The 23239-nt window shown below is 53.6% G+C and overlaps 1 protein-coding gene across 1 annotated transcript; it reads right to left on the bottom strand.

Moving 5' to 3' along the window:
- Positions 1-265: 265 nt before the first annotated feature.
- On the bottom strand, positions 266-10501 carry ATP6V1G3 (ATPase H+ transporting V1 subunit G3). The gene is made up of 3 exons (XM_081123891.1): positions 9826-10501; positions 1284-1384; positions 266-714 (listed from the first exon to the last, which is right to left on the bottom strand). Exons 1-3 carry the CDS (start codon positions 9905-9907, stop codon positions 541-543), a joined length of 357 nt encoding a protein of 118 aa, XP_080980017.1. The 5' UTR covers positions 9908-10501; the 3' UTR covers positions 266-540.
- Positions 10502-23239: the final 12738 nt, after the last annotated feature.

The following is a 23239-nucleotide window of genomic DNA, read 5'->3' as shown; positions in this document are numbered from 1 at the left end:
TAGGCCGCACCTGGCAGCCGGCCATCCCGGGAAGGTGACTCATCCCGGAGTGAGGATCTGAAACCCTATTTGAATGTAAAAGGAGCTGAGTCACCGAGAATTTGGGATGCTGGCGGGCGGCAGAGGCCTTGCGTCAGGCCTTGGGAGGTGGGTTGTTGAAATTAGGAACAAACACGACCCAAGGGGCTGAGGGCACGGAGTCTCGCTCTTGGAACCGGCCTGATTTCGGGTGTAGAATAAAATGCAGAAGGACTCACGGACATCACGCGGTTCAACACCATTTTCTGTATTAAGACATTTACAAAGGAAGCGGATCCCAGGGAGACTGAGCAGACAAGGCCTGTCCCCAAGAAAGAGGTGACCACGTGGCGTCTGTCTGCTCCCACATTCGGAGCCGACGCGTGGATTAATTCACAGAGAAACCTGGGGAACCGCCTAGTAATTGTGAGATTTCTACTTTTCGAGCTTCTTGATATCAACTGGAAGCCAGGAGCAGCCGGGCGGCCTGGCGACCCCTTTGCTGAAGCGCAGGCCTCGCCTTCAGCGGGCGGCTCGGTAGTTCACGTGTATTTCGGGCTTCACGTCGCAGACCATGTTCAGGACCTGCGCCAACACGCCCTCCACGCGCTGGTGGTAGCCGCCCCTCATGTCCTTGATGGTCTCTAGCGTCTGCCCATCTATTTCTTCCGAGAGATTGCTCTGCGAGCCCATCACCTGCCGAGACAAAGCAGAGTTCACTGCACCGCACGGGGAGCTCACCACCTGCCAGGACGAAGCAGAACCTACACGGCGTGTGAAACCCGAATGCTCTTCCAAGTTGAATTTGCTTTGGCCTGTCTCTCTATGACGGTTCCGGGGTGTTTTCCCAGAATTTTCTCTGAGAATGGGTTAAGGCCACCAGGGTCATGAGTGGGATGGAGAAACTTTTCTTAAAAAAAGGAACTGTCGCCCGGCCGGCGTCGTTCAGCGTCCACCTAGGACCCAGGAGATTTGGTTCGATTCCCGGTCAGGGCCCAGGCCCGGGTTGCGGGCTCGATGCCCAGCAGGAGGCAGCCGGTCAGTGACTCTCTCATCATTGATGTTTCGCTCTCTCTCCCGCTCCCTTCCTCTCTCTGAGATCAATAATGATATATTAAAAAAAAAAAAAAAAAAAGATTTAGTTTGACGTCCGGCCCTGGTTGGATTAGATCCGCCCCATCCGGCGTGTCTTCTGCGCTACAGGTCGTGACTGTCTGTCTCGAGGTCCACGCGGCGGGCAGCTCCGAGCCGACCTCCTTCCTCACCTTCGACTGTTTCGTCCGGAACTCCCTGTCCCTCTGCAGCCGGTACTGGTCGATCTCCACCATGGCCTCGTCCTTGGCTTGCTTAATGCGTTTCGTTTTCCCTGAAAAACCAGCAGTGGCATTAAAAGAATTATATTTCTTTGTCACATACGTGGCCCTTCAGGCTTGATTTTTAAACACACAAGGCGAGGTCTGCATTATATTATTATTATTTTGTGGTTGTTAATCCCCACATAAGGCTGTTTTTCCCATTGATCGATAGAGACAGGGGAAGGGAGGGAGGGAGAGAGAGGAACATCGATGTGAGAGACACGCCTCGACTGGTTGCCTCCCGCACCCGCCCTGACCGGGGCTGGGGGTCGAACCCGCAACCCAGGTACCTGCCCTTGACCGAGATCGAACCTGCAGCCCTTCGGTGAGCAGGACGCCGCTCCAGCCGCGGAGCCGCACCGGCCAGGGCAGGTCTACTTTTTCATGACTGTCCCCTAGAACGGCCAACTTCACCAAAATAACAATATTGAAAAACTTAATTCCCCCCCCCCGACGGGATCCCGCAGAACGGGGACCTGACAACGCCCTCTGACACGCGCGCGTTTAAATAACCCTCTCTGCCTCTTTCCGCACAGCGGTCGCGGCCGCGGGACAGATTCCTGCGGTCGCTCGCTGGGAAAGGCAGCCTTTGGTCCGATCCTGGGCCAGGCGTCCCTCAGTCCGCGGCGACTGGATCCCATTAACGCTGGCAGGGCTCCAAAGCCCCCCAGACGTGCCGCTCAGACTCTATCAAACCGACTTACGGTTTTAAAAAGCATTTTATTGGGGTTTTTTTCCCCCTCTTGCCGCTCCTGGGCTCTAGGATGTCTGATTAAGCCTCGCACCACATCAAAGCAGATATGTGGGTGTGTTTTTTCCTGGTAGCTTTCTCTATGGGGGACTTGAAAGTGGTTGTAAAACCAATGGTTTTTAATGGCCAGGAGTTTAGTTAGGGAGCCCTCTCTGCTTTTATTAAGAGCGGAGGTGTAAGCCTTAAGCCAGCACACAAGCGACACAGATGAAAGTCGCAGACAGAGGCAAGGCTGGGGGGTCATTAGCCGAGCACGTGACTCTCCTGACGGCCGGAGGAAGTTTGGGGGGTTATGGACTCAGATTAATTGCTGCCGTGCCCCCCCCCGCCCGCCCCCGCCTAACTGCCACCTTCAGGGGGGCCAGGTCCTGACGCTTTCGTTCATTAAAACTTTAAAGAAACTCCGAACTGTATTAAAATAATCTTTCCCGACCCTGTTGTCTCTCGGCTTCGGCTAAACGCCTGCCGTCTTTGGTCCGTTTAACACGGTTTCTCTTCTCCTGAGCTTCGGTGGATCGTTCTGGTCAAGGGGCTGGGTACATGTGGTGTAGACTTTGAACTAAGTGGCCGTTTCCTGGGTAAGCAGCCCAGGAGAAAACCCCCAGGGAAATGTCTGTCTGTCACCCAGACACACGGTTTCCCGTGTCTTTGTTTTTAAGAAGCTTTGCGACATCGGGGTGTAGGCGGCTTTTACGTTTCTCTCTGCCAGGCGCGAATCCCTGGATACTATACGGACTAGAGTCACTGAGTTATAGGTTCAAATGTGCTCTTTTTTTAAATACGTCTTTATCGATTTCAGAGAGAGGAAGGGAGAGGGGGAGAGGGAAACGCCAATGATGAGAGTCATGGATCGGCCACCTCCTGCAGGCCCCTGACCGGGCATCGAGCCCGCAACCCGGGCCTGTGCCCCGACCGGGACTCGAACCCCGATCTCCTGGATCCTAGGCCGATGCTCAACCGCTGAGCCTCCCTGGCCGGGCTCCACGAGTGTGGAGGGGACTCAGTAAACCCCACTCAGAACAGGTGTTTATTTCCCTGCCTTCATGCTCTTGGACATCCAAGGTCCCCTGAGAATTAGCCTCGCCTGAGGCTGGAGGCTCCAGGGACCTGACCCGCAAGGTGTCTTTCCCGCCTCCCTGAAGGCTCGCGTTGGTTTCAAGCCACCACTCCAGCCCATTAAAGGAGAAGTAATGATCACAGGAAGCCCCGCTCGCCGGCCGGCCGGCGCTCCACGCGGCGGCTGGATATTAGTCTATGAGCCCCGTTGCACAGCGACAGGCTCCGAGGGTCTGCGACTCCCCCGTGGTGGCACCGGTCACCTGCTGGTTCTCATTCAATTAAACAGGAGAGTCACCGGGGCCTCGTCTGGCCAGACTCCGAGCTGCCCGGGCGACGGCCCGCAGATGCCACCCCCATAATCCGGTGGGAGAAACGGGGGGGCTCACAGCCCCCGATCTGCTGGAGGTGAAGCCAGATGCACGCGTCCCAGCCACCGGCATTGGCCCCCGCCCGGCTGTGCCGTGTGCCGCCTGCCGACCCAGGTTTCCAGATTTTAAAATCAGGACTCTTCCCCCTTAAGCATGAAAAACAACTGCCTCCCGCGTCACACGTAGGGGTGACCACAGGGGATCAGATTTTAACTGTGACAGTCAGATATTTGATCCCAAAGTTCCCACAAGGTCACACGGGCTCATCAGGGCCAAATGTTCTGTTTTTTTTTTTTTGGCTTAGAAAACGTGGTTGTCTCAAGCATCATAACTTTAAATACTGCTCAGGAGGTACTGGGGGGCCCTGCAGGAGAGGACGACTGCTAACTCAGTTCTCTGACGGGGGAGATGGGGTTTCATTTACCATCTCAGAGGGGATCAGAATGATGCACAAGCCACGAGGACGGGAAGACGCGGGACGCTTCGTTACGTCCAGCAGGTTGGTCCGAACCCGAGCTCCCCCAGCTATCACCAGATTTAATTACCCCAAGAAGCCACTGGAAGGGTTAGAAAAAATATATACGACATGCTTGACGGAATACCCGGCCGTTCGTAATCATCGTCAGGAAAACAGGGCCCGTTGCCGGGGCCTTTGGCTCAAAAGCCAGGGTTTGAGAAGAAACCCTCAGGTTGTCACCAAAGAGGCCTCCGTCCCTTCCCTGAGGACGTCCGGGGGGGACAGGTGTCCAGGAGGCGGCTGGACAGACAGGGCTGGGACCCAGGGGAAAGGTCTCGGGCGGAGACAGAGGTCTGCAGGCCTGTCCTCTGGGTCTGCGTCCGCGCCGGTCATAGCAACGGGCTTGGACCGGAGTCAAGGACACTCGCTCGGACTCTCGGGAAGGAACGGACCCCGCTGGCACCTGGATTTTGGGCAGCGGGCCCCTGGAACTGTGAGGCGAGGTCTCTCTGTTGTCGGAAGCCTCCCAGTTTGTGGGAATTCGTCACGGCAGCCCCAGAAAACCAACACGGAGGCCCCGTGACACACACAGAGGCATCGTGCCCGCCGAGTCTTGGAGGCAAAACCAGACGCCTGAGCGGGCGAGGAGAGCGGGGACCCCAACGAATGCGCCACCTGCCCAGAAGGTGCCCGGACAGAGCAGAGGAAGCCTCGCTTTGCTATGAAAACAAAGGGCATTTGGCGTCGCAGGGAGGTGTCTACCTGCTGCCAAGAATGATTTTTGTTCTGTCCGGACACACGCGGGGAACAACCAGACAACCCTTTTCCTGGTGGTGTTAATATTCTGACAAAGCGGCTTCGTTCAGAGGATGCTCTGTGTTGCTCCCCGGCCGCGAGCATCGGAAAAGCGACCACGTCGGCAGGAAAACCAGCCTCTCGTCCGGTGCCTGGGACGGTCGCCGAGCTCCGGGGCCGACCCCCACCCGCTTTAGGTCGTTAATCTGCTTCTCGGCTCTTTCTCCTTTGCCTGAATTTATCTTACTTTAAAAAATACCCCAAGGAGTTTTCTGTAGCTCCCGGGTGGAATATAAGCCAAGGGTATTTATTCGCCGATGAGAATGTGGTTATTATTTTAATACGACCCCCTCGAAGAAATGAAAGTCCAATATACCTTTGCGTCGCCCATTAGTCTGTGGGCCGTAAAGCGAGAGGAAGAATTTACAGGCCTACAAACCCCGGAGGACAGGGCTGCAAAGCTCTAATATAACCACGTCCAGTTTATTAGTTTATTAAAAGTCATGTCTTCCTGAACCCAAGCATCCACTCCCATCGTGAGGACTTTATTAAATCAAGGGGCTCGGGTAACTCACTCAGAATATCTGCGTATTTGGGAACAAACAGGCAGTTAACTGGTTTAAAAAAAGTACGCGGGGTTGGCAATCCCGGAGACTAGCAGAAACGAATCCACGTTCCGGTAATAACAGGCGTGTTATCTAAGAAAAAAGTAGGAATATTTTCTTAAGGATTCATTTTGTACCGAAGGGCCATTCCATGAGGACCTCATGGAAGGCAGTGCTTGGGAGACCTTTGGGGGACTCTGGTGGTTTTTAGAACATTTCTAGGATATACCTGCTTGTTCAGTTTTAAAAAAAAAAGTTATGATTGATTTTAGAGAGGGAGGGAGAGGGAGAGAGAGAAACATCCATGATGAGAGTCATTGATCGGCTGCCTCCTGCACGCCCCCGACTGGGGATGGAGCCCACAGCCCGGGCCTGTGCCCCGACGGGGAACTGAACCCCGACCTCCGGGTTCATAGGTCGGTGCTCAACCGCTGAGCCACGCCGGTCGGCTGCTTGTTCAGTTTTGCTCAGATTTGAACATGGGCATCGTTTGCCCCGTCTCTCCACCGACAGCCCTCAGTGCCATCCGTCATTTCGAGTTAAACACAGACGCTGTTTCCTGCGGCTGCCGAAGTAGACGGGTTGTTTGTTTGTGGGAGAGGCCGTGGTGCGCGTTAGGAAAAGATAAACGGCGGGTTGTTTGGGCGACGTCGAGGCAGGTGCATTGGGGCGTCTGAGGGGAGTGTCGGCGCCGGGCTGGGGCCTTGTCCGGGTTTGCCGCGGGCGGGTGGGAAACGGGGCCCCAGCCGGATGAGAGGGCCGCGTGTTTCAGAGAAACAATGGTCCGTGTTTCTCCTCAGTGGGCCCTTGAGTTTCTGATCTAACCCCGATCAGTCCCCAGGGTGGGTCGGTGGCCCCGCTGTAAAAAGGGTAACTGGTCCTGGACCAACACACCTGCTTTGAGGTTCTGGTTAACGAACAATTTTTTAGGCAGAAGGTGTTAAGGTGAATTAAGTCAGATCATTTAAAATAGGCCAACCCACTGTGTTTCCATCTCAACTCAACCAAACAGCGAGGGCGTTTTGCATAGAAACATCCGCGTGTCTTAACTAATAAGTGTAATTTAACCCACAATCAGAGAACAGAAGCGAATATCCGAGCTTTTCCAGGCATCTTCCCCGAACAGTCCAGGGCTCTCCAATTATAGGAAAAGTTGGCCCAGAACTCGCAGCAGTTAAAAAAAAAAAGAGACAATGAAACCAGGCTGTTCTAGTCCATCCGTCCACTGTATTCACTTATAACAACATACACGTAAACATCCTGTATATGAAAAACAACTGTTTCGTCTGTACCCCACTATCTTAGGTCGAGTTTCTGATCATTCGAAACACCCTGGATATACGTTCATTTTGCAAAAAGAAAAGATTGAAGCCCGGAGATGCTAAACGACTTACACACACAAAGACTTAAGTTCCTATAAAGAACCATTTCTTTCATAAGCCAGGGCTTTTTGTGCTCTGCGGCCTCCCATCCCAGCTGTCCGAGCCTGTTTGCTACCTGCTCCGACCGAACCCCCCATTGTCTCTCTCAGTAGCCGGTGGCCGTCTGGCCAGCAGGGAGCAGCGCCTTCCGTTCCCAAAGGCCTCGCACCCTTTAGAGGCCCTGATCCAGCAGGTCTGCGCCCCTCGAGGCAAAACATTTACACCACGGACTGTATTAGGTCACAGCTCGCGAGCCCTGAGATGCCCTCCTTGGTGGACGCGTGAATATGTTTGCAGCGTGGTCTAGGAAGGCGACCACCTCACTCATCGTGCATCTTTCTAAACCGATTAGCACGTGCATTGCTCTGGTTTTACCACCCCCCTCTCCCCCGCCCCTTCATGTCTTTAAATATATATTCCATCGCCCACTGTAGCAAAGACTCTGCCGGCTGCAGAGTGGCTTTCCAATAAATGGATTTAAGCGAGAGATGTGGCCGTAGGCCTTCTGAGCGGTGTCCACTGTCCTCATTTGTGGGTTTTCGTTCTGAGTCCCTGTCTGGCCTTCACCCATGTCAGATTTCAAACGCATCTCTTTATGGAATAAAATACACGGTGACACCTAAGGGGTGGCTGCCTGACTCTCTCACGACCGCCTTCCTCTCTCTTTTTGTTCAGGCTCATTTATGCGTTTGTGTCACCGGGAGATTCTTTAAGGAAGAGCCTCGGCCTTGTCCTCCGCGTACACACGCACGCGTCTCCGAGACAGGCACCCGCCCCGTAAATACTCGTTAAATTAAAGGAGGGAATGAAATAAAAACGAGGGAAGTAGGAGAGTTGCTTACAAAATACCAGGCGCGAAAAGCAATGCTTGTTTTTGCCTTAGACCGTTGAAGAAGTTACGTGGTGGGTGCGGCCGGGGAGGCTGCCACCAGGAGCGTCCACTGCCGATAACCGGGGAAGATAGCAGCTCGCATCCCGTGACAGCCGTCCTGCGAGCCTGCACTTTCTGAAGCGAAGGACAGGCTGACATTCCCTGGAGCACAGGTTAGTTGTGGAAAGTCAAAATATTTTCCAGAATGTTCTCAATGCCTGGGTGTCTCTGGGGCCTGGTTGACAATTTGCTTGAAAATTCATGAGCAAAGAGACTGAGGGAAAGGTGCAGAAGGCGCCGTAAGCGAGTGGCCGCGGCCGCGGGCACCTGTCGGGGCAGGACGCGGGGCGCGCTTTCCGACTTGGAGGAAAGGAGGCGGCGTCTGGCTTTTGTCTCTGTGGTGAAGCCCGGGGACAGATCGTTCGGAGGGGCTCCCGCCTCCCAGCGACGATTCCTAACAGTTTTCATCTGAGATGACTTTGAAAAGGGAACCGATTGGCCCCAAATCGGCTGAACCGGGTGCTCGTGTCGATCGCCCGTGGGCTCATCGGCTACACGGCCGCCCGTGATGACGGGACTGTCGTTCTGTCTCTCCCATAAAGAGGAAGCATCTGAGACTAAGTCGTTCCGTCCTGGGCGCGTTCAGCGCGGTGACAGATATTTGAATAAATGCAAAGGGAGGGTTTTCCCCCCCGTTGGCGGACCAGCAGGTGCTGCCTGGTCTGTTTTCTGGAGGATTATCTGCGCTCTGCTGTTTTGCAATTAATTTGCATGGCTTGTTGTAGAAGAAACCGAGAAGTGGGTCAGGTTTGCCTCCGTTCCTCTCTCCCTTCCTCTCCCCGCAGCCCCTCCGCCCGCCACCCCACCCACCCCAGGGACTCTTCCCTCATGTCGTCGGCACCCACGCTGCTGAGTGTTCAGAAAATCCATTCGTCTTAAGACAGGACAGTGGTTTACCTGCGACCCAACCCCCCCCCCGGGGGCCCAATGCGGCTCCCTCCCGACCGCCCGCCGGGCCCTGTGGCCACGGCTCCCGGGTCCCGTTCAAAACACCGCGGCAAACGCGGTCGGGGCCTCCCCTGCCCCGGCCACCACCCTCACCCCAAGAGGGACGCGAGCCGCGGTTTAAGACGCGGCCTTTATCTCGCGGGACCTTGAGTGTAATTAGGAGAAATTAAGGCACACAGACTATTTATTACAGACGAAGCGGCCGTGGGAAATGGCTGGGTGAGGGGAACACGGGCCTCGGCCCCAGCAGCCTGCACCCGGGCCGCGGGTCCCTGACGCCGGACTCCCCGCCGTGGAAACGATGCACATTTGGGGCAGCGCCCGCGTTAAGATCTTGGCTTGGGAATCAGACCCCGTCCCGACCCGCCCGCACCCTCTCCCCGCTGTGTGGACTCGGCAGCTCGCACGGTTTCCCTGCCCGTCCGTGTCCTTCCCCTTTGTGAAAAGGGTTCCCGTGAGCAAGTGTTGAGCCTGGTGCCTGGCACAGGCTTTGCTATGTTTTAAAATTCAGCCTCTCCGTACCTACAACGGGAGTGATCGCGCTTCCGAAATCACATGGCTGGTTGTGCATAAGAAAGGACATAGGGGGGGAGCTGAAGTCTGTTGAGAAATTCGGCGGCTCAGGACATAGATGCATGAGGACGTCGGCAGAAAGCTAACAACCGATAATAAAATGGGACTATGCCGAGACATCGGGAACTCAAAGTCATCAAGAAGGGGCGGAGAGTGAGCTGCTAACCGTGCTATGATCTTACAGGGGCAGGCGGGGGCGCTGACCACGGATAAGTCACCGGCTCGAGTCCCCCCCACGGCAGGAGGTTCAATCAGGGAGTTGTCTCCCTCTCAGTCGTTTCACAATATTGCGACACCAGGCAAGGAGCATGAAGGAAGTTGCAGAGACGGGGGGAAGCCCGTGTCTCCAAATTTCCATATCCATGCGCATTTCTCAACCTCTCAGAAGGATCTGCCTTAGAGACTTTTGTCCCCATGGCGGAGATGAGGAACCTAGGACTGGCCAGGGTCTCACAGGAAAGCCAGGGTTGGCCCCCTGCTCACCCCACTGCCCCCCTCGCCCACGGCGACACGTCCCTCGCAGCCGCGCCCGAGGGGTACTTACTCTTCTTGGCTTCCTCTAGCTTGTCCTTGGCTCTCTTTTCTGCCTGAAGCAGCTGGTGGATCCCCTGGGACTGGCTGGCCATGGTGGCCCTGTCCGAGTCAGGTGGCCTCTGTGGAGTCCGGGAGGGGACAGGTCTCTTTACCCTTCTAGAAATCACCGGCCACTCAGTTTGTGGTGTCAACAGCGAGCTGTAAACACAGCTCCTCGTTCCCAAAGGGCCTGATGGGGCCGCTGGGCCTCAAGGAGAGCCCAAGGGTGGAATCCAGAAAAACAAGTTAAGTGGAGGCGGAAGCTGAGAACCTATTGTTTCTGCCAATGTCAGTTCTTCACGAAATAAGCCCACGGCTGAGGTGCTGAGCCCACTTATAAAGAACGAGGGAGAGTCCTTCCCTCTTCCTCCAAGGGGCCGGGACCCGTTCGGCCAGCGTTTCTCCCGGGTCACAGCGCTGGCCTTGTCCTTAGTCTGTGCAGCTCCACTTGCAGGGCTCCTCCTCTGTTTCTAGTAACTGGACGGTTCCCTGGGACAAGCTTATTTAGCTCCCGGGAGGAAGGGGATTTCTGGCCTTGAGCAGAGAGCGGGGCTGGGGAGCTGTGCTCTCTTCCCCCCCAGCCCTCAGGGGACGGAAGCAAACAGGTCGGGGAGCCGACCGCCTTGCCCTCCACCTGCGCCGTGTGCTCGAGTCCCCGGGAGGCTTCAGTGAGGTGACTAAACCGGCAGCAAGGGACATCATCGCTGTAGGTTTGGAGGTTGAATTGAAATCATCTAAACGCGCGCTTTGCGTCGCTCAGCGCTTGCCTCGGGCGTTGTCCTGAGACAGGGCCGGGAAATCCACCTTCCTCGGTTGGGTTTGGTCCGGCAGTGAGGGGACAAATGGGAACGTTGGTCACAGTGGGGAATTACCAAACATCGCTTATACGTATCTGAACTTTTTATTTTAGATACGAAAAGCTAGTCTTTTGACTTGTGGCCAAGACATACCCCCCCCCAAAAGATCTGCAGATTGGGGTTTCGTGGATTATCGCTTCCCTGAACTACACCTCTGCCGCCCCCCCTATAAACACCGGCTTCAACTTCTCTAAGCCGGTGTGCGGATTTAAAGATAATTAAATCTGAGAGCTACACTTTCTGAGGCTTTAATGGGCATTTCCCCCGGCGGTTGAGAGTCCTCTCATTGTCACAACACTACGGGCACATCCCCCCGAGCAAATCTTCCTGAAAGGAACGGCGTATTTTCAAAAGGAACATCTTTCTTTTTGCGTTCCCATGGAATCGGTTGGTAACATTTAACTTTTATCACATCCTTACAGCCGTGAGCACAGCGGCAATAGGCACAGCCCATTTTGACTCCGAGGAGCAGACGCGAACGTGAACTGGAGAGAGGCTCCTCAGGCTCCGGTTCAGCCGTCTTGGGCCTGGGTCAGCCCTTTTTTATTAACCAAAAAGATGTAGAACAGGAGAGGGTCCCGTGAGTGGTAAACAGGGATCAGTAGAAGACACTGGCTGTAATCTTGCACCAACAGTACCTCCTGGAGGCAGTTCCCCGAGTGAGGCTCGATCTTTTTTGCTTTATAATCTTTATTGTTGAAAGTATTACAGATGTCCCTCTCCCCCCATTGGCCCCCTCCACCCTGCTCCCCTCTCCTCCCCAGGCTTCCTGTCTGTCCACGGACCATGCATGTATAATAAATTCATTGGTTCATGGGCCTTGGGCTTCGGAGGGACCCTGTGAGATGCGTCCAGCTACTAGAGCAGCAATATTGCTGGGCCCCTTCTGAATGCCCCTGACTCCCTGCGGACGTATCGGGGGCAGGGAACTCGAACCGTATTCCCTGTGAGATCTCACACCGACCTTTTCACATTAAGACAAAGGTTTCCCTTCTCGTGACTTGTCGACTAGGAGAGTCTTTCCTACGGCCTGTGAATCCAATAACATGTTTCTCTTTCGCTGGAGTGGTTCTCAGTCATCTTTGGTTTCTGCTTTAATGGGATGTTAACGGTGATCATTTCTGTGTCGTCGAACAATCTAACGATTAACGGATATTTCTTATGTGATAAGGCGTGGTCACTGTTATTTATTATAATCTTCGATGATAAACTGAGTATTCAGTTGCCCATTTTTACAGAGATTCCAAGGAGTGGAAGGGACTTGGTTTGCTGGAGGAGGGAGAGAAATGGGCGCATTGCTCACAGCCGCTTTGTGAAAAGGGAAGTGTCAGATGAGTACGGCGTAAATTAGATCCCTGTTCTTTTCTAGATATTTTTATATTTCCTTTTTATTACTACAAAGCGAGAGAGAAAAAAGTTACTAAAAATGACAAAACCTTAAACACAAAATCAGTGCCCGTTGGAAAACGTCCAGCGTTGAACGGTCAGGATGACACGGGAAAGCCTCTGATCTTTTCTTGTCCTTAACTTGAGAAAAAAAAAGAAAAAAAAGATTGAACGTTGAATGTTTTGAATAACTATAAGTTTAGCCAGTGTTCGGTGCATTTTTTTTTTTTAATTTTTTTTTTTGGTTTCTCTTTTTCGAAGTTTCGTTTCTGCTCAGACTTCCCCTTCCAGTCATTCCATCATCGCCACCCCTGCACGGTTCAGATACCCGGATACTTCCTCCTCTTGGCCCATGCTGGCTGCGCCCTGGGCCCCGAATCGTAGCAAACAGCCGATGGATCCCTGGCCTCCCGAAGGCCTGGAGCTTCTAGGTTTTTTAAAACCGTCGACTTCAGCCTCGAAGGACAGCTCCAGGACCGGCTGGGGGCCCAGTGACAGCTGAGCAGGGATCTATCGGGCAAATACGAATCGAATATTGATCACACCTGTTTTCTTACCTGTCTCACTAGGTAGGGAGAAAGGATTTCCTCGTTCCCGCCTCTCAGCGTCTGAGTCTCTTCTTCCCTCGCCCCGTCAGCCACACCCTTCATTCCCCCTCCCGCCCCAGACGCCTTCCTCTGCGCCTTTATTCAGACTCTCCCCGCTGCCTGGAAAAGCGTCCCCCTGTTTGCCTGGGTAAAGCAGAGATCATGCCAAAAAGTGGTATGTAGCCCACGGGACTTCCACACGCACCAGGTAGGGCAGGGGCTTGTCCAGCCCCCTCTGAACGGCGCGGTCTCCTTCTCCTGGGTCCACACCGCGCAGTCTCACGTCACGTTCTGCAGAAGAACATTCTTACGGCCTGGCGAAGCCTGTGCTGTTAGACACCCCGCTGGTGTACGTTGACCATGATCCCGAGTTATCAGTTCTTCACGGCAGCCTGGGAGGAAAACCACCCAAAGTTTTTTTTGTTTTGTTTTGTTTTTAATCTATCTTTATTCATTTCAGAGAGAGGAAGGGAGAGGGAGAGAGGGAGAGAGAAACATCAATGATGAGAGTCATGGATCGGCTGCCTCCCGCACGCCCCCTGCTGGGGATCGGGGAGCCCGCCTCCCGGGCCTGTGCCCTGACCTGGAATCGAACCTTGATCTCCTGGATCCCAGGTCAATGCTCAACCACTGAGCCACGCCCGGCCGGGCACCACTCAAAGTTTTAGCTTCTTCCTTACTCAGTGTCTGCCCGTCTGCCACCCGATCAAAGAAAACAGGGAGGGAAGCTCGAGATGGACCTGAAAATGCGTAGTCCCCAAGGTGATTCCTGGAGGTAAAATGGGATTGAGACTCCCAGCTGCTGAAACCATTGTTGAGGTGTGGCTGAAGCTGTCCGTAGGGACCCCATGTCCCTGGTTGGGGTAAAGATTGCTCCTGGGGGACCCAGGACATCACAAGATTGGGAGAAGAGGGTGTTTCCCAGCTCATCTCATAGAGAACTGAGACTGCTTTGCACACCATCGGCCCATAACTTCTCTTACTAGAAACTTGTCTGGGAGGTGAGGAGGGGACAGTGTTCCTCTTTTCTATCACCTCCCCCCCAGGCTGCCTTTTATGAGCTATTTTAAATCTTCTAGGACTAGTCCAAAATGCTCCTTTAGCCTAGTTCCTCCTTTACGGTATATGGGCGAGGGAAGGAGGAACAGCTAATGAGTTACCCACTGGTGACCCTGGGAGATGTTCAGGAAACCTCAATGAGGGGGAGATAAGGCATCGAAGAGACAGAGAAAAGGCTGTGTCATGTGGCCTTTGCCCCGGGGTAGGTCCCATCCCCACACCCTCTTTCTGGGCTCTGGGACATGCCCAGTTCTGCGACTTTGGCTCCAAAGGTACCATCTTCTCTTGGTCAAAGAAGCAGCTGACCACAGTGGACTTCAGAGAACATTAGTACAGGAGGGTGTTCAGAGGTATTAGGAGGCCTGCAAGAACCACTTGCATCTCAAGAAGATCTCTGTGTGCCCGGCCAGCGTGGCTCAGTGGTTGAGCATCGACCTAGGATCTAGGAGATCTCAGTTCGATTCTGGGTCAGGGCACAGGCCTAGGTTGTGGGCTTGATCCCCAGCAGGGGGTGTGCAGGAGGCTACTGATCGACGACTCTCTCATCATTGATGTTTTTATCTCTCTCTCCCTTCCTCTCTCTGAAATCAATAAAAATATATATATTTTTTAATTAAAAAAAAAAAAGATCTCTGTGTTAGGAACTCACACGAGAAAGGAGGGTTGTTCAGATGATGGTCTTAGGCAGGAAGAGCTGCACCAAGCAGAAGGAAATGGGTACAAGTAGGGGAAGGAGGAAGAAGTGGTCCTGATGTTGCAGAGTGGAACCGAGGCTTGGGGTGAGGGTGGGCGGCTGGGGAGGGCGGAGCTCATCGGCATAAAATAGGTTCCCATTCTGGCCTAATGCAGGCAGAGCTTCTCAGCCTGAGAGCACAGGATCCTTCTGAAGCTGAAACAGATGATTTGCTTGTTTATTCTTTAGAGCTGAGTGCATTTATGCAAGTTCAATCCTCTATCCCAGTCTGCCAGGTGCATCATTTTAAAGCCCGACATTGATCAATGTCAAGCATAAAACGAAAATGTCCAGACTGTAGAGCAGCCTTGTGCCAAATGGCAGCCACTTGCTGGACCTGCCTACTGAGGTCGTGACCTGTGGCTGACCAGTCCAAAGTGAGCGGTGCTGCAAATGCACTTACACACCCGATTTCAGAAATGTAGTATTCATAAAAAATGTGGAAATATCATATTCAGTATTTTTTACTCATTGCGTGTTGAAATAATAGTTTGGATGTACCGGGTGGAATAAAATGTGTAAGAATTCATTTAACTCCCCTCTTTACTTTTTAAAATGTGACTATTAGAAAACTCAAAATTACAGACATGGCTGCTATTATATTTGCATTGGAAAAGGGCTGCTCTTGAGTCTAATTCTGCCCTTTATTTGCTGTGCATCCTTGGGGAAGTTAGTTAACCTCTGTTTCTCTGGTTCCTCAACTGTAAAGTAACTGCGCCGTGAAGATGAAATGATTTGATATATGAAAAGCACTTAGAAAAATATCTTGCATATAGAAAATTTAGCTGTTCTCATCTATCCTATCTCCCTATCAATCATTCTGTCCGTCACCCATCTGTCTCTCTATCTTAACCAGCACCTATCAGCTGTAACAAATCCATGTGTTTTTGTGTGGGGAGCACCAAAGTTACCTATGAAAGTGTTCACTGTTACAAAGTGCTTTTATCATAGTTTTATTTTTCATGTATTTATTTGCTTTTATTTATTTATCTGTCTGATCTGAAGAGTTTCAGCGAAGCACAGCTACACGTCAGAGATAAACCCTAAGGAAAGCGTCAAATAGGGACATGCTTCTGTATTTCCAGCCACCCCCGTTGTAGCTACAAAAAAAGCAACTAAAGCATTCTGCTGGTAGTCAGAATAATAATATCCATGAACTCCCACGAAGCAGCCTCTGTTTTGTGACCCATGTGACAGAAAACACAGGGTCCAACCAGGAGGGTGGGTGTTGTAGCGTAAACAGACCAATGTTTACTGCAAACGAGAAGTTACGCAGGAATTGGCAACTTGTGTAATGAGGCTCTGCAGCCTCTTTGGGTGTGTTCGCTTTTTTGCTGGCTTCTTCTCCCACAGCTTGTCTAATTTGCTTTGGTTCGAACCTAAAACCTGCCCCATGTGCCCACCTTTAGAGACAGGGAAAAATCCAGAAGCCGGGATGGGTCAGAGGAGCGGGATGAAAACAGAAACGGGACATAGAAGAAAGCACCTGGTGTGATTTCAGGGCCATCACGTCAGAAAACGGGATGTCTGGGAGCAGGGAATGCTAACACCCAGTGTTCAACCCTTTAAAAACAACCCCCAAGATTTCCAGCTGGAAAGGGGGTGAGTGAAAGTTGACCGCACGCGGCGATGACGAATGGGACTGGTTTTCTGCAAAGCATATTTTAGGATAATTTCAGGCAATTATTTTGTCCCGATTATCAGATGGTCCCTGAATAGTCCTTGATTTTAAGACTGAAGGGTGAGATGAGGTGATGGTGCGTTGCTGCAGGAGTTTCAGAATCAGCTCCATTTCGAGCCGGGCCAAGGCTCCCAGCCCCTCTGAGGCTTATCTACTTACCTTTAAAATGGCAAGAGAAATACCTAGTGGCCTGTAGGGCGATCGTAAGCTTGTAAATTAAGTGCAGTGATATACGAAAAGTAGTTCAATGTCTATTGCACAGTAAGCATTTCATTCATTCATTCATTCATTCATTCATTCATTCATTCATTCATTCACCAAGTATCTATCACTCCAGGTAGCTCTATTCTAGGTATTAAGACCACACCAGCGAGCAGGGCCATTATGATTATGAAAAGCTAAGGAGGCTCTAGGCAAATTACCTGTCCGCGACGCCCTGCCTTCCATTCCCAGGACCCCAATTCCTGGGGCTGCTGTTACGGACCAGTCAACACCTACCTCACGCAGAAGGTCGGGGGTGGAGGCGAGCTGGGCGCCAACCTGAAGTCTGAAGGGTTCCCGAGGGCAGTTCGATCGGTCTCGAGGTTGACTTGGGGATTTGGGCCCTCGCTGCAGAATTCTCCTGGGATGTTGAAAAACCCAACCCGCGCCCTGCCAATCCTTCCTGAACTGACAGGCATCAGATTTGGCAGGAAAACCCTCGGGAAGGGCGGCCTTGGCCCTTTCCGCTGCCCACTACTGCTTGTTAGAAGTCGGGTGTGTCGGGGAAACGAAACACCTCATCAGGGGAAAGGGGCTTCTCGGCTGTGGCTCACCCGACGGTTCTGCTTTCGCAGCCCTGGTTCGTTGCCAGGATGGGCCTACTTTCTTTGTACCTTTTGCACGTTTCTCCTCCCTGATCCGTGATCTCGGGAGGGACAGGCGACACATGGGAGCACGGGAGAGCCAGTCTCAAGTGTCGCGTTGGGATGGACATAAACCGGACACATAGGCCACGATCGCTGGGGGGTAGAAGGGAAAGTGTGCGCATTTCAGGAGGATGGTCTTTTGGAGAGAAATCGCCCAGGTAGTGGCATTAATGAATCACTCAGGGACCCCCAATAAGGCTATTGGTTCGAGGGTCATGTGTTGTCCTTCAGCCACCCACAGCTCCAGGACAGGGGCTCCATTTATCTCTCTGTTAATGTGTTTTACTGGGAAGTGAAGATGGGAGTGGAGAGACAGAGGCGGGAGAAGGGACTTGAAATATTAAACAGGGAAGTGTCTTGACTTTAATTAGCCTTCCCAATGCGTTAGCCTGTGCCCGAGGCTTCCGGGTGACACTCAGGGGCACAGGCAGAACTGTCCACGGCATCCGGGTGACACTCAGGGGCACAGGAAGAACTGTCCACGGCATCCGAGTGACACTCAGGGGCACAGGCAGAACTGTCCACGGCATCCGGGTGACACTCAGGGGCACAGGAAGAACTGTCCACGGCATCCGGGTGACACTCAGGGGCACAGGAAGAACTGTCCACGGCATCCGGGTGACACTCAGGGGCACAGGCAGAACTGTCCACGGCATCCGGGTGACACTCAGGGGCACAGGCAGAACTGTCCACGGCATCCGGGTGACACTCAGGGGCACAGGAAGAACTGTCCACGGCATCCGGGTGACACTCAGGGGCACAGGAAGAACTGTCCACGGCATCCGGGTGACACTCAGGGGCACAGGCAGAACTGTCCACGGCATCCGGGTGACACTCAGGGGCACAGGAAGAACTGTCCACGGCATCCGGGTGACACTCAGGGGCACAGGAAGAACTGTCCACGGCGTCCGGGTGACACTCAGGGGCACAGGAAGAACTGTCCACGGCGTCCGGGTGACACTCAGGGGCACAGGCGGAACTGTCCACGGCGTCCGGGTGACACTCAGGGGCACAGGCGGAACTGTCCACGGCGTCCGGGTGACACTCAGGGGCACAGGCGGAACTGTCCACGGCCAGGCGCAAGCCCTCGGAGATGCCTGGCTGTGGTCGCCGTGTTAATGGTATTGAGGGTTTCCTGTCTTGTTGAGAAAAAAGAGCCGAAATGAGTGTGTGTGTGTGTGTGTGCGCGTGTGCGTGTGTGTGTGTGTGTGTGTGTGTGTGTGCTGGCCCGTGAGTTCACACGGTGTGTGTGAGTTTCGGTCTGTGTTTCCGGGTGGGAGAGGGGACGATGGGCGCTCGTCCGTCCCCTGGGAGCCAGGCTGGGACACCTCCACAGTGCCCACTGCCCCTCTCCTGTCCTTCGGGCCTGGGAGCGATTGACGTTAGTGACCTGTTTGGTTTGACTCCCGGACTTCTGGGCTCCCCCACCTGTTTCTAATTTTCTCCCCATTACAAAAGCCGTATAGAGTCCACAAAGAAAATTTGGAAAATACATAAGTCAGGGAAAATAAAATAAAACCGGCCCATAATTCTGTCGCCTCCCCACGACCACGCTCGACACCCTGTGTGTACCCTTCCGAGGAGCGGGTTTTACAGTGTCTAAGGGCGGGAGACGCTGTCCACCCCAGAGGACACGGGATGCTGCTGCTGGACGTATCCTGGGGAGGCGTCACATTCCTATTAAGGATCCAAAGTTTATCTTAAGATGACCTTAAAGTTTGCGCAAATTTAGGCTTTTACTCCATTACATGTCCACTTCGGTGTTATCTCTGTCAACAACTTACAGTCCAGTTGCTATAAATGATTGACTCTCCGACACCCCCTCCCTCAAGGGGAGCCGTCACCCCAGAAAATGCCCGGCGTTCATCCTGAGACGCCCAGGCCTTCTGGCACCCGTCAGTGTCTGGGGGTTTGTACAAACCCAACCGGGGAAACAACGGGCTGGACCGCGCGGCCTTCCGCGCTGAGGCTGAGGGGCGCCTGGCGGGGGCGCTCCCTGCACGTCAGCAGTGACCGGGATCAGAAGCTCCGGCTCCCTTTCCAATCGGGTTTGCTCGCTCCAAGGTTCTCTGAGACGTGGGGCCTCTGCACAGGCTCCGGAGACATTCTGCAGCCTGGAAACTCTTCCCGAAGCTCCCAGACTCACAGCCCCAGGGCCCACTCCCTTCCTCCTGTGGGCAACGATGACATTCGTTCCCCGGGGGGCAGGGAATATGATGTTCCCCAGAGAGAAAAAAGTAGTAAGTGCTTATGTGTCCAGAATAAAAAAGTAACCAGGAAAGACAAAGTCTCATGTCATTGGACCCCTAGATGCAGCTGCTCAGCTTTTCAGAGACCTGAGTCACAATAAAGGGATCAGAAATGGGGCCCGAGAAGCTTCGATGTATAATCCAACCGCATTCCCGAGGGATTTCATTCTACAGAGCAGGAAAAAGCAACCCACAGGAAATCTTCTATTATTTATGGCAGGCCACGTACAGGGATAGGGTTCTCAAGTGTCTAGTTTCTGCTTTATGAAATGATCTCCAAATGCAATAGTCGTACAGACACACTCCCTTCCTACCTCTGCTCACAATGGCCTTTTAGGTAAATATTTTCTTCTTTCACCAAAAAAATCTAAATAACCTGTTGGGACTTATGTCCTGAAAAGTCGCTGTGGGAGAGCAAGAACGCTGTATTTTTGTGAAAATGTAAAACAGAGACACGTGGTAAGAACATGAGCTCCAAAGGCCGAGTTCAGAAATGAGGTACTTGAGCTCTCTGGATGCGTCTCTTCATTTTAATAATCTTTTATTGCCTTGGATTTTGACACCCAAAAACCAGGACGGGTCTAAGCAAACCGATAAATACTGGCACCCTACCCAGGGCCCCTTTTTTAATTTAATTTTTTATTTTCTTACATTATTTCATCTGTCCAAATGGAGTCAGGACCTCTTACTGACAACAACGATGCCTTAGGGACTATGCTAGATTCTCTGCAGACACGATTTATTTAATTCTCACACCAACTCTGTGAGCTGGGTATTACTATCACCCCCGGTTTACACGTGAGGAAGTGTCACACTAAAAGGAGGGGGTCCTGCCTGGCCAGTGTGGCTCAGCGGTTGAGCGTCAACCTAGGATCCGGGAGATTGGGGTTCGATTCCCCGTCGGGGCACAGGCCCGGGTTGGGGGCTCGATCCCCAGTTGGGGGCGTGCAGGAGGCAGCCGATCAGTGACTCTCATCATTGACGTTTCTCTCTCTCTCCCCCTCTCCCTTCCTCTCTCTCTCAAAATCAATAAAAACATGTACATGACCAAGTGGGGGCTGCTTGTGGTGAACACACACAAAGTGCCTTTTCAAAGAAAAACACACAGCCCTGTGGGTCAAGCGGCGTGGAGCTCATTAGCGACCGACCGGAGGCTTTCTTTACAAGGGAAACTTCCTCTGGGGGTGGGGGCGGGGGCGGGGGCGCCCAGGGATGGGAGCCGGTGCGCAGCCTGCCAGTCTGAGGGGCACAAATCTTCAGAGATGACTAAATTGAAAACAGGCGGTGGGGCTGTAAAGTCACCAGGAACCTGTGGCCTCAGGGCGGAGCCCCAGCAGGGGGGCGGCCGGTGCTCAAGGCCTGGGCTTGTTAACATTTTCTGCAAGGAGCTGCCCAGGGCTAAGTCACTCCCAGCGGGACTTGGCCGGGGGGATGGAGTCTGGGTGGGAGGGTCCCCCTGCTGAGGACGCTGTCTGGGGCACAGGGGGAGAGTTCAGGGACCATGAGCCTTCTTCATCTGTGTCTGCTGGGATCACAGGGATGAATAAATCGGATAGAATGAGTTGAATTTTTCAACAGTGTTTAATCAGGTGTCTAAGATTAAAATGAGACTTTCATAATATACTTGAGAAGACAGTCAATTTCGTCACTGACACAGGCTAGTCAGCCCTCCGTCTTTTTGTTCAATCACTGATTTAGCATTTTACAGCCAACAAAAGTCTTGAAAACAAGCAAAGAGCTCTCTCCCCCTCGCTGCTCTACTCCTGGGCGTACCAGACATTGTTAAGCCATTCTCGGTGGTGTTGCTCCTACGGATCTTGTCTGGAGTGAGGATGGGTGGACACGTTAGGCAGGGGCAGGGATGCATGCGAGGGGAGGAGCTCCTGTCCCCAGCACGCATGTCACATACATGTGAAGGCTCGCCCGTTGACTTGAGAAAGTTAAAGCACTTGGCTGCGTCTACCGCAACCACAGGGGGCTCTGACCCGGGCATTGCACTCAGCTCTGGGCTCTAACCTTGAAGCTCAGTCCCCCACCTGCGCTGTGAACCCCAGCCTGCTGCTTGCTCCCCACAACCTGCCCTCTACTCAGCCACTGGAAAGAGTCCCCCACAGCAGGACAGCCAGCTCTGCACAGCACCCAGGGGCTCAGCTGCAGCAGGCACTGCAGAAGGGGAACCACGGCTTCCTGTGAGCTTTCTGGCCTCTCTGGTCCTTCATCACAAAGGAGGGGCCCCCAGCACCCAGAGGACCCGCTCCCAGGAGCCCAGGGTTGCAGGTCAGGGAGGCATTCATCCCACCCCAGGGCCACGGTCCTGTTGCTACGGGCACCATGCCTCTGGTTTCTGTAGGTTCCTAACTTACTGCCACGGTTGTGGCCCCCTCGGTGGCTCCCCAGGGTCCACGTTCAGGGTCCAGAACATGTGCTTTGCAGCTGTAGCAGCCCTGGGAGGGAGGAACCAGTGGAGCATCTCAGCCGAGCTCCTCTCTGCCCACATCAGAGGCCCCACAGGGGCTGTGAGGTGTGACATCCTAGCTGTTTTCATCTCACAGACCGAGGTGCCACTTCCTACACCTCCCTACACGGGGTGTGTGGGGACCACGTGGCTGTGCTGCTGTAGGGGACCTCACCCTGCAAGCGCTCGGGGTTGAGGAGTCTTCCCTGTGCTCCCTCAGTTTCCAGGAGCATCCATCACACGGGTCCACTCCCTCTCCTCTCTCCTGGGAGTTAATGTCACTTCACACGCGTCCTGAGAGGCTGGGGGGGGGGGGAGAGAGAGAGAGAGACTGTATTGGCCAAAAGGCGTCCAGAAGGGGCGAGACATAAAGATGAAATTTAAAAAAATGAGCTCTTCCCAAATTGTATATTTCTATTCTTATTTTTTTTTAATTTATCTTTATTGTTGGAAGTATTACAGATGCCCCCCGCCTCCCCCCATGGACCCCTTTTTTTGCAGCTCCCCTGCCCCCATCCTTGGGCAACCACAGCTGGTTCCCTGCATCTGCAGGGCGGCTCCCATTCAGTTTATGCCTTTTCCGTGTGCGTTGTTTTGGGCGGGAAGGTGGAACCGAGCTGGCGGCAGAGGAGAGAAGGGAGCATCTGTAACAGATGCAAAGCCCGAGGGGCTGGAATTGGGCGAGGTCGGGGCGGCCTTTGCTCGGACCCACGCCGACCCTGAATCCAAGGGCTTTCCGTTTCAGCCCCTCCTACCGACGAGCCCAAACGCGCGGACCCGGCGTCTTCATTATCCTTGGCTTCTGGTTTCCACCACCCACCTCCTGGCTCTTCCTTGGGCCTGACCTTGGTCACGCTGTCAGGATGACTGTCCCCCGACTCCGTCAAGGCCTCCCTGTGCTGGGGACACAGTGATTTACCAGGAAGAGATTCACCATTGTCCTCCCTGCTCACGAGGCTTTGGGGACCCCGACCCCACCCACAGGCTGAAATCTAACCCACCAGGATCCCATCCAAGGCCTCTCCCGGTTGGAGGACGCCCGTCTCTCCAGGCCCCTCCTCTGCCCGCGGTGCTGGGAGACCCAAGCGCCCCCCTTCCTCAGACAAGGTGTTTGGGGGGACACCTGCGCAGGCCTGCCGCCCGCCGCCACCAGCTCGGGCCCTGGCACGCGGGCCACTCGGGCATGGCTGATCGCTTCCTCCTGCAGGCCACACCACACCTCGCGCCGCGTTTTAATTGTTTGTTTACCAGCCCGTTGTCACTACTGGATAGCGAGCTCCCGGTGGGGTGGGGATGGGCTCCGCTACCACTGATTTCGTGTTCCTCAGTCCCATCGCCAGTGCCCATCCTCCATATAATTCTATAAATATTGGCTGAGGAGTGAAGGAATGACTGTTCCTCAGCAAGCCCCTAGGGAGGCTCCGGGCACTTTCTGTTGCGCCCGTCACCAAGCCTGACCCCATGCAGTGT

The sequence above is a fragment of the Miniopterus schreibersii genome, assembly GCF_964146895.1.
Source record: "Miniopterus schreibersii genome assembly, chromosome: 21".
NCBI classification, from domain to species: domain Eukaryota; kingdom Metazoa; phylum Chordata; class Mammalia; order Chiroptera; family Miniopteridae; genus Miniopterus; species Miniopterus schreibersii.
This window is presented reverse-complemented; position numbering and strand designations above follow the sequence as displayed.